Source organism: Pteropus alecto, unplaced genomic scaffold (assembly GCF_000325575.1).
Source record: "Pteropus alecto unplaced genomic scaffold, ASM32557v1 scaffold461, whole genome shotgun sequence".
NCBI classification, from domain to species: domain Eukaryota; kingdom Metazoa; phylum Chordata; class Mammalia; order Chiroptera; family Pteropodidae; genus Pteropus; species Pteropus alecto.
The window spans coordinates 1,567,418-1,584,243 of record NW_006431079.1 but is presented as its reverse complement, the minus strand read 5'-3'; the positions used below and the strand labels follow the sequence as shown (position 1 = coordinate 1,584,243).

At 35.7% G+C, this 16,826-nt stretch overlaps 1 protein-coding gene across 4 annotated transcripts in view; it reads left to right on the top strand.

Moving 5' to 3' along the window:
• SBF2 (SET binding factor 2) overlaps positions 1 to 16,826 on the top strand; it is a 367,203-nt gene that overhangs the window by 294,842 nt on the left and 55,535 nt on the right. For all 4 annotated transcript variants that reach the window (XM_015596647.2, XM_015596644.2, XM_025038517.1 and 1 more), the window contains exons 18-24: positions 3,454 to 3,624; positions 5,793 to 6,055; positions 7,670 to 7,842; positions 9,058 to 9,131; positions 10,618 to 10,813; positions 13,526 to 13,653; positions 14,858 to 15,033. In XM_015596647.2, the coding sequence (XP_015452133.1) occupies positions 3,454 to 3,624; positions 5,793 to 6,055; positions 7,670 to 7,842; positions 9,058 to 9,131; positions 10,618 to 10,813; positions 13,526 to 13,653; positions 14,858 to 15,033 (1,181 nt within the window). The remainder of the gene's footprint in view (positions 1 to 3,453; positions 3,625 to 5,792; positions 6,056 to 7,669; positions 7,843 to 9,057; positions 9,132 to 10,617; positions 10,814 to 13,525; positions 13,654 to 14,857; positions 15,034 to 16,826) is intronic.

The window sequence follows — 16,826 nt, the reverse complement described above, 5'->3', positions numbered from 1 at the left end:
AGAGATGTCATTTGACAGCAACGTTTCCTACCCTACCTCTCTCACTCTCGGCATTGATTGAGTCTCATCATCAGTCAAAATAAAAGGTCATAAAGTGGCCTATGGGATATTTTAAGAAACCATCTTGAGAAAGCTTTTCTTCAAAGAAGGGATTAGAATCAGGAGATAGTTTTATCAACAGGTGCTTATGTTTTTGTTTACTAAAACTACTACTACTATCACAGGATATTCTGAATCTGAAACCCTAAGTAGTCTCATTGCATCTTTCTCTAGATAATTATGTTTTAGTTTTGTTTTGTAAAATATCTTAATTTTTGAATCTTACAGAAATGATGTAGAATAATGGAAAACCTTATTTCTGTTCCCCTCTCTTCTACTCATCTTGCTGTATGACCTTGAGCAAATGCATTTTCTTTTAGGGTCTCTCGAATGTATAGTGAGGACATGCACTATTCACCTTACCACCCACTTTCTAATCCAGCTAGACAGCAAAGCTCCATTTTTGTAATTTTTAACTAGAGTCCTGATGGAACCTAAGCAGAATAAGGTACTACTGCCCTCTGCTGGTCTTAAGAACACACCTGCCCATCAGTGCAGTGGCCCTGCCCATCCTAACAGCAAGGGACACAGTGCCCAGTACTTGCGGTTGAGAAGACATAGCAGGACATCACAAGAGAAAGAGGCAAATTTCATGTTTGGGAAAATAATAAGATTTGAAGTATTTGGGAATTAATTATTTTTTATGCATGTATAAGATGCTATAATCATTTGTGACTGTCTCGTCACGAAAAAGTATTTATCCTATAAATCACGTCACTCTGCTAAAATTCTCACCTAGTAAACAAGCTGTGGGTTTTGATCCTGTGAACTATTATCGCTCTCTTTTAAACTATTTTTCTGCCTTGGGATATAATACAGTTCACTTTTGTTCAAAAGATTTAGAGAAGTTTTTGCATATTCACTTTTCGTTTGTGAATAAAACAGGGAAATAATAACTGATACGTGCCAAGGAAAATGAATATGCAGCATCAATAAGAAAAATGGTAAAAGAGAAAGGCAGGGCTTTTTTATGCTCTCAGATTCCTACAGAACTGTCAAGTTGTAATAAGAGATTTATAATTAATAATAACTTTTATGTGTTGATTATTCTAAAAGCACTTTATTTGAGAGACTGATAAGAAGTTGTTAAGAGCTGTTTTTTTCTGAGCTCATCTATATTAATATAATTTTAGAACTCCAAAATGGTAAAAATTGCTATTTGTTACATTGCATTTATAAGAAATGGTGCTGCCTCTGGCTTTATTCATAGGAAGACAGTTGAGAATTATGCTTTTATCTTGTTTGAATTTCATACTTATGATACCTTGTTCAGAATAGGGCTATGCACTGCTACAAAGACATTGTTAGTTCTTAGAGTGCTTAGGGGCAAAAAAAGTGTACAACCCACATCCCAAGTATCTTCAAGCACAGCATAGAAGGAGCATGTGATTCAGTGTTTGTGGCTTCTGCTTACATACTCACAGCACCATCCACATTTTGTCCATGATTTCCCCATAGGTATAGAGTAGCTGTGTCTTAAATGAGCAGACAGCATTATGAAAACCAACAACAATCCTTGTGCAACTTTTCCTTGGGGAACTCATGACTTTTGCTTCACAGTCAACCCTAGTTTATAACCACCTAATAGACATCGCCTCAGCCACAATACATAGACCTAGCATGAAGGGGACTTCCACATGGGATGCAAAAAAGCACAGACTCTCATAGGCAAAATCACAGCCACCCCACTTCCAACTACACAGATACTACTTTTCATGGTATGCATGGTGCCTATTCCAGTTCTAGCTTTAGTCTGTCTGCTCAAGACAAAGAAGGAAATTAGCATATATTAAGCATATAATTTTTACCAGGTATCCTGTACATCTGTTATGCATCCCTAAGAAAAGAACAAACTTTTGCTACATAACTGTTTTGTATATAACCTTAATGGTAATCTTCAATGTCCACCATTTCAGGGGAAGATAACTTAGCCTAATTAATTGCTTCAAAAGAAAACTTATATTATCAGAAACTTTAGTTTTATTCACAGAAAACATATGAACTCAGTTCCAAAGAATGAAATGGACAAAAATTCTCTGTCTATTGAGAATGTTGCCTGCTGTATGCTGAGAAATGATGGATTAAAATTTTTTTGAAACATCTTTAACTTTTAGAGGTAAAGGTAACAGCTGTGGAAGGATGACTCAAATCGTTAACTAGAATTTGGCAATGTAAATTATCTGTAAAATTTAAAATGCAGGGAGCATTAGAGTTCTTGCTCCCTAGCATATGTCATCAGTTTGGTTCAAATAAACTCTTATAAAAATTCAAAAACTAAAATGAAATGCATCATTAATTGAAATCATATCTGAGGCTTCAAGGCAGAATATTACTTTGAGAAACAAAATCCCAAAGTGCAGTTAAAAACAGACAGCAGTAATAATCGGTATTTATTTTATGATTTGCTTTCAATTCTTTTGCAAGACAATTTGGTGTAGTAAAAGCAGGGACTTTGGAACCAAACTTTGGGCTTGAAACCTAGTTCTGCCACCTATGTAATTGTTATATGGCCTTGGATGATCCCCTAACCTCCCATAACTTCTATTTTCTCTTCCTTAAATTAGCAATAATAATTAATGTGCACCTTACAGGATTTTTAGTATTAAGTGAGATACATAAGTACATATGAAGTGCCTCAAATGGCAGCAGAGGGAGTTTTCCTTCCCTTTCTTGTTAATCACAGAGTGAAGTTTACTCTTATTCCAAAGCCCAGCAGGACGTCCTGGAAAGGAAGGTTTGGTTCGAGATTACCTTCCAGTACCCAGACGTGGTTACTAGAAAATGCTCTTGAAGCCCAGGACAGTCTACTAGGGAGTATGTGATCCAGGCAGCAGATTTGGTGGGGAAGTGGAGAGCTAGAATGAGTAAGGAGGGTGTGATTTCTCTTCAGTCCCAAATGCATTATATGCCCTCATTTTATGCGTAAGGCCAAGCTATAGGTTCACTCACATTTCAGTTAGTGCTCTGAAATCAAGTAGAAGAAATTTTAAATTTTCTAGAGTTTTACGTTTAGGTCGTAATGGATTTTTACCAACTCTATAGTGCCTACTGTGTGCATGGCACAGTGCTAGGTACTTTTCATTTATTCTGTAATTCAAAGAATAACTTTGATTTTTAACTGTTACTAAAACATTTATTTTGACAAAGTGACTGAGACCCTAAAGGTTTTGATAGCAAACCCAAAGTTACCAGTTAAAGAATGAGTAAGCTGCTGTTTGCTAAGCTTATACTGCCATAATATATGATTTAGATAAATCCTTTGAGCGCATCTACGGTTAGCTGTGGCCCCTGTAACCTTTTGAACTGTCATATCTCTGCCAGCCTCCTGGTGATGTACATTGTATGTTCTTACAGAAATTGGCCCCCGGAGTCAGCCAGTTTGCTTACACCTGTGTACAGGACCACCCCATTTGGACGAATCAGCAGTTTTGGGAGACAACCTTTTACAATGCAGTGCAGGAACAAGTTCGCTCCCTGTATCTCTCAGCCAGGGAAGACAATCATGCCCCACATCTGAAGCAGAAGGTAAGATGAGAGAAGAAAGGTACATGTGTCTGTCTGGGATCCTGGCTTCAAGGAAAGCTTATTCAGATATCCCTGGGGCAAAAGGAAATCTAGTCACTTCCTACCAGTGTGTTTGGAGTTTACTTAGGGAGCTCTGTCTTGAGCATCTTTATTCTGTTGATTTCTGACATTTTTTTCCATAAAAACTTCTTACTATAGTTCTTTAGCACTGGAATTGTGTTATTATATTTTAATAAATAAGAATTCCCTGGAAACAATTCTAGAAAGTTGAACAGAAAGAACAAACCTAAAATACTTAGGCAGATGCCATTAACTTCTTGAAGAAATGTCAAATTAAAATTAATTGATGCTAAAGTAAATGTAAAATTTAGTATTTCTGCTCAAAAGTGTGCCAAGAATAAATCTAGGTCTTCTTTTAGGAATATTCTGTATATATTCTATCAGCATAAAATATTTTTAAGAAAAATATCAAGAAAATATTTTTTTTAATTTGTTAATTATTTTTAAACACCTACAACACCTGGTCTTCCTAGGTGATCTCCCATCTAAGTAGTAACCAGTCCTGACCCTGCTTAGTTTCCGAGATCAGACAGGATCAGGCGTGTTTAGGGCGGCATGGCCGTAGACTTCAAGAAAATATTTTAAAACAAAAATTTATTTTTAATTTGAAAAAAGAGTTTAAAATTTTCTGAAATTTTAAAATGTTCACTAGCTGTCTGGTTTTGGACAATTCATTCATTTTACCAATGAGGAAATAAGGCCTCTAGGCCTTATTTCCTCATTGGTAAAATGAATGAATATGATTATTGTAAGATGTTAATATCTAAGTCAAGTAAAATGCATTGAAAAGTGCCTGGCCATTTATTACTTACTATATAATAAATGTAAGTAATATGTAATTACATAGTAAGTAATAAATGTTAGAAATTATCATCCTCATTAATTGAACATAAAGCAACATTAAAAGCTGATTGTCAGTGTGGATTCACTTTAAGAGTAATTTTTAATTCTATGTGCTGAGTTAATACATTGATGCTGGTCCTTTCTATCCTCCATTTTAAGTTGGCCTTATATTATGTGAGATAAATGAACCTAAATATCTAACAGAAACTACACAGTACTATTCATTATTTCCATACCTTGTGTAATTTTAAACATATTATTGTTTACATAATAATATGTTTAAATAATATGTCCGCTGTTGAATAAGAATAGAAACTTTAATAACATGGTACTCATCTGACATCTATCTGATATTCCAAATTAATATTATATACTGTTAGCGTGAATTGTTGGCTTAATTTAATTTAAAATTCAGACTTTTTTTTTCAAAACATCAAATGTACTTGGGTAAGGGGTAACTTGTAGCAAATGCAAAAGCTATTAGTTTGAGGTCATGTTCCAGAAATAATTGGGCCGGTGGGTGCTTCTGATAGTTTTTTAAGCAGCTGTAATGATAACACTGCTATATCTCAAAAGCATTTGTAAACACATGTCACTGCTTCTGTGTCCTGCATTCTAAAGATATCTGTCTCCAAGCCCCAGGTTAGATACAACTGAGGCTATAGCTGTACCACCTCTTCACAAGCTGTAAAGCACTACGCATATGGAGGTTACTCTTATTATTTAACTCTTCACCCTACTAGAAAACTGCTCTTAAAAATCCCATGGTCACCTATGTAGGTGAAAATGTTTGACTTCCACATTTAGAAGGATATCTAGCTCTATATTTTGTGACTTTGGTCATTCCATCTTCTTCTCCCAAAGAGCAGAAGAAAAGAAATGTATCAGAGTATTAGTAAACGCTACTGGAACATTCATACCTGAACATTTATAGGTACTCAGGTCAATAATTTGTTATAACCAGTGACCAAAAAAGCATGGAACCATAGAGGTAAATTAATGTAGTGAAATGTCAGCTGTGAGAAGTACTCATCTGTGCTTTACTACTTTTCTTCCTTGGTTTTATCATGTGGTTTCACTCAAAGCCTGTTGGATCTGGGTCAAAAAGACTAGATTTTTTTGTTGTGGTGGTTGTTATGTTTTTGTATATATGCTTTCATTTTTCCTGATATAGTTATTTAATAGATGAATTATTAAAACATCTTCCATGTTTTTTGAAGCTCTCGTGAAGTGGCGGATTTGGATTGTATTGCTTTGTTTTTTAGGATAAGCTTCCTGATGACCAATATCAGGAGAAGACAGCCATGGACCTGGCAGCTGAGCAGCTCCGCCTTTGGCCTACTCTGAGCAAATCAACTCAGCAGGAGCTGGTGCAACGTGAGGAAAGCACTGTCTTCAGTCAAGCCATTCACTTTGCAAACCTCATGGTCAACCTGCTAGTTCCACTAGATACAAGTAAAAACAAGCTGCTAAGAACATCGGCACCAGGCGATTGGGAGAGTGGGAGCAATAGCTTTGTCACAAACAGGTACCTAAATGTGGACACAGAGAGATGCTCCTATTCTTCTTGGCAAATATTACAGTACATATTTCAAAAGTTAACCATTTTCCCCAACTTCAGACTTACTCAGCTCTTCTCTATTAAAAGACCTTCATCCAACTATTCTTAACCACCTCCTATCCTCTCTTCTCTTTTGTGATCTGAATTTTCAGATGTCTCACCCACTACTGATCCAGCCCTTGAGTTACTTTCTGCCATAGCAATTTGCAGAATGTGCCTTGGAAAATTATGAATGAATTCCTTCTCACCAAAGTGATTGTTTCTTGTTCCTCCTTTTCCTCAATTTATGCATGGCATTTGCCTGAATCGTGTCCTCAACCATGCCTTGCTCTCAACCCTATAACAACTTCCCATACCACTGAGAATAAAACCAGTGAGTTACGAGGCCTAACAGGAGCTGGCCCCTGGCTACTGCTCTGACCTTATTCATTATCACTTTTCTGTCAGCCAGCCTGGTCTCCCCGCTAATGATAATCCTCAAACACCCTAAGCATAATACTGCCTCAGGGCCTTCGTACTTGTTCCTGCAATGTGAAGTACTTTTTGCTGAAATAGTCATAAGAATCTCTCCCTCACTACATTTAGTTCTCCTCTCAAATGTCACCTACCCATAGGCCTTCCTGACTTCCCTATCTTAAGTAGCAAATCCATCACTCTTTCTCCTACCTTGCTTTTTTTTTAATTCATGACATTTTCTACAACCTGATTTACAGTTTGAGTGGCTAAAGCATCTGAGTTCTTTAATGCTTTAGAATGATGTGATGGCCACAGTTGCTGCATAGCTTTACTTTAACACTGATTCAGCTAACATGGCTGGATTTAGAGGAAAGAGAACTGAGTAGGTTAAAACATACAAATGAGTCTTTTCCATGGTTCGCAGTCTGAAAGAAGGCATAGGCGGCAGGAGTATTCAAATAGTGGGAACCAAATAAGAAGCAAGGACAGTTTCACATCCACTCCATTTCAGTTATCTCCCTTCTCTTGTATGATTTTATCACCTACAGAGGAGTGATGGTTTTAAAGTGACCAAAAGGGTTGTGATTCACTCAGAGAGAGATAAATATTGACAAGAGAAAGGTTTATAGGACAATTTGGTTCTTCCATTTGGAAGAATGTGCTATTTGCTGAAAAAAGTTTTTACTTTGCCTACCAGGGAACATGTCCCTCAGTTGCGAAGGCCAGACATGGCCATCTTACTTTGTCCGGCTCTGTGTGGTAGTTAACTTGGGAGGACGAGTTTTTTCTAAAGGTTCAAGTATCAGATAATAAATGAAAGCATCCGTTTTGCTTTATTTTCTATGGTTTCTGGGTTCCTTTTAGGAGAATGACAAGAAGGTATTCCCTCCAAAACCAAATCTGGGTCCAAAAGACAATGTTTGACAGTAGCTTCCAAATGTAAGCAAGTAGAATACCATGTTTCACCACTATCACTGAGAAAGGAGCCATGGAGTTAAATGAGCCTTCTACTTGATTATACCTCTCTTTGAGCAAGTTTAAGTTGCTATGGAAATTGACTGTGATACAGCAGCAATTTGTCATATTTTGAGTACTGACCACGATTTCTTTCCTTGACTTTCTTAGTATTGCGGGAAGTGTAGCTGAGAGCTATGATACAGAAAGTGGGTTTGAAGATTCAGAGAATAATGACATTGCCAATTCTGTTGTGCGTTTCATTACCCGATTTATTGACAAGGTTTGTACAGAGAGTGGAGTTACTCAGGACCACATCAAGAGCCTTCATTGCATGATACCAGGTAATCACTTTGCAGATATTAGAGAACCAAAATATTGAAGATAACTGAGTAAGAATTGTTCTTATGGGTCTACTTTTTTCAGTATAATACCTGTAATACTTATCTTCCATGTAGTTTAGCTATGCTATTTATAGTCCTCACTCGGTGTCTGCAGACAAATTGGTTCTAAGACTCCCCCTGCCCACAGATACCAAAATCTGTGAATGCCTAAGTCTCTTATATAAAATGGCATAGTATTTGCATATAACCTACACACGGCTTCCTGTATACTTTAAATCATCTCTAAATTACTTATAATACCTAATGCAATATAAGTGCTATGTAAATAGTTGTTGTACTATATTGTTTAGGGAATAATGAGAAGAAAGAAAGTCTATACATATTCAGTACAGACACAACCATCATGGGCCTAACTACACAGTGCACATCAGCAACAATGCAACTTTTTTCCGAATATTTTTGATCCGCAGTTAAATGAATCTGTGGATGCAGAGCCCACAGATATGGGGGGCCAACTACATTTATGTTCTGATTCTTTTTTTCAAATATTTTTAAATTATGGTAAAATACACCTAACATAAAATTTGCCATCTTAAACCATTTTTATGTTTAAAATTCAGTGTTATTAATTACAGTCACAATGTTGTACAACCATCACCACCTATTACCAAAACTTTTTTACCACTCCAGACCCTCTGTACCCATTGAACAATACTCCCCATTCTCTACTCCCTAGCCCCTGGTAACCTCTAGTCTGCTTTCTATCTTGATGAATTTGCCTCTTCTAGATATTGCATATAAATGAAATCATATAGTTGTCCTTTTGTGTCTGGCTTAAATTACTTGACAAAATTTTAGGGTTCATTCCTGTTGTCGCAGGTATCAGAACTTCATTCCTTTTTATGTCAGAATAATATCCAATTGTATGGATATACCACAATTTGTTTATCTATTCATCTATTGATGGACTCTTAGATTGTTTTCACCTTCTGGCTCTTGGGAATAGTGCTACTATGAATATTTACATACAAATATCTGTGTGAATCCTAATTTTCAGCTCTTTTGGGTATATACCTGTGTCGTATATTACTTCTATGTTTAACTCTTTTAACGAACCACTAAAATACAATTTGTTTTTATTTCTAAAATATCCAGAATTTTTCTAATTCTACTTGTTTTGTGTTCTTTCATTCTGAATGCTCTGACTGATCCCAGGAATTGTAGCCATGCACATCGAGACCCTAGAAGCAGTGCATCGAGAGAGTAGAAGACTTCCACCTATACAAAAGGTAATTATTTCAGACTACATGCTTTTGGGATATAACATCTCTTATTAAAAACAGCAACAGTAGACAGTTATGCCCCAGAAAGTTCCTTCTCTGAACCTTTTACAGAGACCAGCTCCAGTTTTAATGATACATTAAGCTTTCAGAGGAGTTTATCATGTAGATCCTCATAAAAAGGGTACTGAATAGTGGATTCAACAAAGGAGCAATAATAACCTCTTGTAGAGTCTACTTATATAAGCAGGGCATGAATTATGTACATTCTAACTTCCAAGCCAAGATTTTATGCCCTGCCTACTTCCAAAAAAAAGGACTTAAGGCAGTTAACATAAAAACACCAAGTTCTTGAATCTGCATACATTATAAGCATAAATCACAAGTATCTGGGAAGTCATTAAAAATTGAGAGTCCTGAACCCCACCCCAGCCTCCTGAATTGGAGTACCCTGAGACTTGGCCTGGGAATATATACTTGAAAAAGCCTCCCAGATGATTATTTTGTAGCTAGTTTGGCACCAGTCTGTGGACCAGGGTTCAGGACCCTCTTACCTATACAACAGAACTATTAAAAATAAATTCAAAAGGGCAATCGGAAGCCAGATGGATAGGAAATATAATTCTATTAGAAATCTGAGACACAATGATCATTATACTCTAGCTTTACATTTATCTCTGCACATCCTAGAGCCAAAAAAAAAAAAAAGAATAGCGCTGATTTATATAGTTTTTATTACTTACTAAAAAATAAATATATTAGATCTTCAAGAAAGATGAATTTTTTTTTTCGGTACTGAACTCTTCAGAGAAGTGTATCATCTGGTTCCTTATTTCCCAAGATATGTAAATGTTTATTACTTGGCCATTTATTTTAATTGTCAGTAAGGGCCAAGAAAGGTCTTTAAAGATGCACCCAGTTTTTTAAGTGTGTGTATTTTCAACTTACAAAAGTAATAGTGTTCTTTGTATAAAACTGAATACATGTACAAAGTTAAAGTTCCCCGTGGTCCTACCCACCCCTCATCCCACCTCTGCCCTTAATCATGATAGCATCACTCTTAACAATATGGTTCATATTCTTACAGTTTTCTTTTCTGTTTCCAAAAAGGTGCTCATAATATACGTACTGGTTTGCAACTTGTTTGGGTTTGTTTTTTTTTTAATTCACAATGTATCCTGGATAACATTCTGTGTTAACACATAGATTAGATTCATGTCTTTTTTAAATGATTGCAAAATGTTTCATTGAATAGATATTTCAAACATTTTAGTAATTTCCAATGACTTTACTTTTAATAAGCAGTGCTTCAAAGAATCTTTTCACATTTGGATGTAAATATGTCATTTCTGCCTCTTCTCAGATCTGTTTTCTCATTTTGGCTACCTAAGAAGTCTGGTTCAAGTTTCTTAGGTCTGTAACTGAAAAGATAATCTGGCCTAAATATTGGAAACCCCACAAGAGTTGTGTTTAAAATACTTTTTTCTATTGTTAGCCCAAAATTCTTAGACCTGCTCTACTACCAGGAGAAGAAATTGTTTGTGAAGGTCTTCGAGTCCTACTGGATCCTGATGGAAGAGAAGAAGCCACTGGAGGCCTTCTTGGAGGCCCTCAGCTGCTGCCAGCAGAAGGAGCCTTATTCCTCACCACATACAGAATTCTGTTCAGAGGGACTCCCCATGATCAGCTAGGTATGGTGCACATTACACCATCAGAACATGAATATCTATGTGCAACATGAGGTTTTGATTCCATCTGTATACTGTGATTTGCAGATCATTTCAGATTGAAAGTAAACCTTCTACCACACAGACATTTTAAAAAATATTTTGTCTATCACAGGTAATGATAACTTAGATCACAGATTCTTACTTAACCAATAAATTCTCTGAAATGATCATAATTTCATGAGGCAGCATATTGTGACCTAAGAATATTCACAGAATCTACCTGCTAACAATGTCTCTTGCTGATTTGCCCCACTTTTCTGAGTCCTACAGTTAACCTACGGTCTCGTAGACATATGATCCTTTTTGTGGAACCATACGCTAAGCATCGCTGGGTTGTACCAAGTGACCAGCCCTGCCTCCCTCTCATCCCATTTCCGCTAACCCCATTTCCCTCTTAGCAGACAGCGTCTATTCACTAAATTCTCTCAACTTCTATTTCTATCTTCTATTACCCTATACTATCTTCTATATTAGAAGGAATAGCATGCCCTATCAAGTCTGAATCATCTTTTGAAAGTCACTGTATTCTCTATATAAACTATTTCAGTAGATGGAGAAAGCATATAAGGTTTCATGTAAAACTATTGGACTCCAAATCAAGCTCAGATTTAGATTGCTGTGGACCAATCTTGATATCTTAAGTACCCCAACCTCTCTATGTTTCAGTTTCCCCTTGCATAAAATTAGAAAATTGAGCTTGATTGGTGATAATGCAATGGTTTTCAGCCTTGATTATGATGAATTTGAATTACCTAGAAAGCTTCTTTAAAAAAAATTCTGGACCCAACCCTCAAATAATTGAATTTCAGTTTAAAATAGGATTCTAGGAATGGGGAGACCTAGGCATCTGTGTATTTTTAAGCCCCCGAAGTGATTGTGATGCATAGTGAAGATCAGAAACCATTAGGATAAATGGTCACTAAAATTCCTTCCTCATCTGAAATTACTCGTTCAGTAGCGTTTGATACGTATGTACTGTATGCTATGCATTTTGTTAGACAGTGGAATTCAGATGTACGAAATACAGTATCTTTAAAATCTGCAGTTGTATAATTCCATGTATGGATAGAATCAAGATGGTGTGTTATCTTCATCATATAAGATTGCCTACTATATAATAAGCAAAAATCTCATAAATTTCAGTAAACAAAATGAATCTATAGGAACGGTTGTGCTCATTTTGAAAAAGTAAAAATGGAATAAAATTTCTCAGCCCTCTCCTATCATATTATTACTACATAAACTATATTTGTATTTGGAAGCCTATGTATTTTTAAAAGAAATTAAATATCTAGTACTTGTAATTTTTTTGTACTATGACATTTAGCTCAATGGTCATAAGCATACATTTTCTGTGTGTGTGTTTGTGTGTGTGTGTGTGACACTTGGTCATTTAAATTGCTCGAGTTTATTTTAAAGAAATCAATGCCATACTTAGTATGAAAGCTTATGTTGTTCTCTTGTTTTTTCCTGTCAATTTTTGGGTTAATTTCACATTTTAGGAAAATTATTTTTGTCAGAGAAATCTTTTTTATTTGCCTCTTATTTCTCTTTTTAAATTTCTAATTAAAAATTCCTTTAATGACGCATAGAAATCTAATCATTTACATGCATTATATAAGCGTAGGTTGTTTAATATATCCGTGAACTTAAATCCTATGTACATCTTAATTATGTGTAGCCTCTGAGTATGAGCTTAACATTAGAGAATAATCAGAATTTTGCAGGTTAGGAATTGACAGGTCCAGACAATGAGGTATTCTAATGATTATAAGTGGATAAGTGTATGGGCACTTAAGTCGGATAAACCGAGTTCAGATCTCACCCTTCTGGCTTACTAGCCGAGGCGCATTGCCTGTCGCTGCTCCTGTTCTGTTATTGGTACCACTGCCTGAAATGCCCTCCTGCCTCCCCTCTGCAAATCCAAACCTATACTCTCTTCAAAGCTCACCTTCCCCCTCACTTTCTCCAGGAATCATCCTCTAGCCATTTAGCATGTAGAAATCTTCACCCTTTCTGAAATATTTAAAGCTTTGTTCCCTCAAACCTAAGAGCTAATTACATGTTGTTATATTCTATGTATCACTATCCAAGGGAGGCTTCACGTGTTATTTCTTTTCAAGACTCTCGTCTCCGTACCTCAGGTAGTTGATAAATTATTTATATTTTCCGTTTTTGGCTTTAATTTTTAAACTCCTAAAAATCTTGGGCCTAAGCCTAATCCGCTATCTTCCAAAGATACATATGCATAGGACAGTACCTTTATCACATACAGAAACAAACTTTAAAAGCCTCTTCTCTTTTGCTTTATTCTTACATTAAATATCATGGATATCTTTTCAGTATTTGAAGATACTTCTTTTTTTCTATGAAACCTACCTCTCTTGTAAGATTGACTTAAACCAGGTGATTTTGTATAGCACGTAGAGATTGGAGAAGTAGAACAAAAGCAGGCAGGCTGTGACAGTTCCTTCACTCTGGAAAGGAGTGAATTGCCATGCAATAAAATTAATGAATGTGATTCTAGAATCATGGCATTTTCTCTCACTGTGTACCTGGGCATAGTCCTCTTCAGAGACATTTCTCCAACAGAGGCTGATGAAATGAGCAGCAAAGACTCTAGAAATGAGCTATGAAGTGCTGTTGCTGAGTCTGTGTCCTGTCTTCCTATAGTGGGTGAGCAGACAGTTGTGCGAAGTTTTCCCATTGCCTCCATCACCAAGGAAAAGAAGATCACAATGCAGAACCAGCTACAGCAGAACATGCAAGAAGGACTACAGATCACATCGGCATCTTTTCAGGTATTAAGAAAGGGAGCCATTATTCTGTTATTTAAAAGTTTTCTACAAATGATGTCATGGCCACTTTATGTGGTCATGTGGTCAGCAGTTAGTGGATGAGAAGGATCAGAGGGTAATCTTCAACTGAGGAAATACGTGAATAGTCTTGGATTTAATCTTTCATTTTCTGAGTTCCATGGCCAACTCAGAGTACCAACAGATTATCTGTCATTATTTAGTGGTCTTAGAAGTTTAGACACATACAATTGACTCTTGTTCTCTGCCAAGTCATACCTCAATTTTTGTTTGATAAAGCCTTCAAATAGAAAGCAATCCTCTTGGCATAAAGCAGGAAATGCTTTATGGCTCTTCTGTAGAAGAGGTAAAACTGAGAATTATAGCTAGGGCTAAAGTACTATTGATACTAACTACATAGTCCTAAAAATACAAAGGTTTTTTCTAGGGGACTCTGAACATGTTAGAACTTGTGGAATTACCGATGCAAACCTGACACCGGAAAAGTGGTCTTTTCTTAGTTCTTCCTTTTTCACAATTCTCTGTCTATGACACTTTTCTATTCTTCATGTCATGTCTCTAACTTCTCAGATTTCTAAGGGCTCCAGTTCTTGCCTCGTTTCTTTTATTAAGAAGCCCTCCGTAGTACCTCTCCATATGCTAATTGTATGAAATGTGAGGCTCCAGACCTCCTCCCATCGCCTGAGAGCAGTGACTTCCTAGCGGTTTCTTCAGTGTTCCAACTGCCAAAGGACTCTAAATTAGAATATTGCCTGGCTATATTGGTTAGGATTCCAGTCACACTGAATCTTTTCTCCCTAGATTTATAGTATCTCTAGGTAGGAAGAGACCTGATTAGGCCGAATTTCCTATCTAGAACGAACAGTTGAGAAATGAGAAGGACATGTTTCCTACTTCAGCCAGTATAAGTTAATTTCCCTATCTCATCATTGAAAAGATAGTGTTAAAGCAACTCAACTTCAAGAATCATAATTTTTCTTGCCAACTAACCATCTATGGCAATTAAACCTGTCTGAGTATTAATTTTTATTTTTAAAATTAAAAAATTGTATTGCATGATATCCAAGGTCCCTTCAACCTCCAAACTCTTGCCATTTAGTAGTATTATTTTCTGTTATTTCAGTCATTTGGGGGAGGTTATCTGGAAATCCTTAATGCTTCTGATATGTTTAATCTCTTTTACTTCTAGTTGATTAAAGTAGCATTTGATGAAGAAGTGAGTCCAGAAGTAGTAGAGATCTTTAGGAAGCAGCTGATGAAGTTCCGTTATCCTCAGTCCATTTTTACCACCTTTGCTTTTGCTGCTGGACAAACTACCCCACAAATAATTTTACCCAAACAGAAGGAAAAGAACACTTCCTTTCGGTAAGAATATAGTTTGGACTCTTCATTTCAGCCCTCTCATTGTTGACTGTCAAGATGTGACCTATCCTTTGAGTTAAGAGATAAGGACTACTCTTTGTTTGCCATTCTGTCAAGCCCATTGGACCAAGCTCAGAAAGTTATGGAACAGCAGCATTGATATATAAACAACTTTCAAAAACTAAAAGCTACAAAAGGCTTGACTATCATGTCCATTGCTCATAATACATTTTTCGAACGTGAAATTCTTTATTCTCTTTTTCTCATATTGATTACTTTGTGACTGTCTTTAAGCAGTTCCTTTAGTTTTTGTTAGTATCCAGACCTAATAGATAGTTTTGCTCTAAAGATGAAAGCCTTTATTTTTTCTTTTTACTTTTTTGTAACTTTTAGTTTTGATATAATTTCAAATTTTCAGAAAAGTAACAACCTAATACAAAGAATTCCTCTATACTCTTTACCCAGATTCACAATTGTTTATGTATCACTTCATTTTCTTTTATTGTTCTCTCTCTCATGTGTATTTTTTCTAAACCAGTTGTATTACATACATAATACCCCTTTATCCTTAAATATATCAGTCTATATTTCCTAAGAGCAGAGACATATAATGTCAGTATAGTAATCACAACCAGGAAATTTAATTGGTATAAAACTTTTCTTTAACCCAGAATGCTGATGATCCTTTATAGCTACTTGTTTTGCCTGCCTGGTACAGGATCCAATTCAGTATCAAGCATTGTATTTAGTTGTCGTATATTTTTAGTAGGACCCCTTATTTTCGGATGAATATTTTTAGGAATTTAGGTTGAAACTTTTAAACTTCAGTTATTACAAAATAACAATTAGTTTAAAATTCTTTTCAATTAGTGATAAAAGATAGGGCTAAAATTTCACTTCTTTCATCATTAATCGCCTAGAATTTGAGCATCTGCCAATACAAATTACATATTAGGGAGTACTCTGTAGACTTTGGAGAAAAATCTTTTCCTTTACCTGAAGGCAAGGTAGGCTGGGCATTATAGAAGAGTTGAGGTTCCAGACAGTGTATCATTTCTCAGCTGTATAGCTAGCCACGTGTGCCACTATTACCTGGTAAGCAAGGGAGACTCCTCATATTCAGGTATGATATGCTGAAGCATGAACAGCTTCCTAGATATTTAAACAGTGAACCAAGGATCTCACCTTAGCATGTGGAATCACAGAGGAGCCTATGATATTCATTATCCCAGCCTTATATGGAAGAAACAAAACTTTGTATGGTGTTTTATGTTTAGAAACTATCAGGGGAAAAAAATTATATATACATATACGTATACATATAATGTCAAGCTTATTGTATCAAGTTTATGCTATCCAGCTGCAACAAAGATATAACAGTTTTAAAATTTAAAACATCTTAGAATTTTTTTAAGTATATAAAACAAAGGATAGAGCTCTAGTTAGAAAAAATTTTTTAAAGTCCCATTGTTGCACCTGAAGTGATTCACAATAGGCTTTAATTTAGGAAATACGAGTTATTTTTTGACTTCTAACAATTTATTAAAACATGTTTTATAACCCTCATATTTACATTTCAAGTGACTAAAGAGAGAGTCTGATAAAACTTTTTGACAATAAAAGAATCTTTACCTTTTCACTGAATATCAAGAAAACACAAAAAGAGTTCTGTTCTTTGTGATAGAGAACATAATCAAAAACAATCCTACTTGAAACCGTCTCAATATGATTATTTAGGAAACAGATTCTTTGTTTAATTCTCTGGATTGTAAGTACTTTGTACCAGATTTTCTATC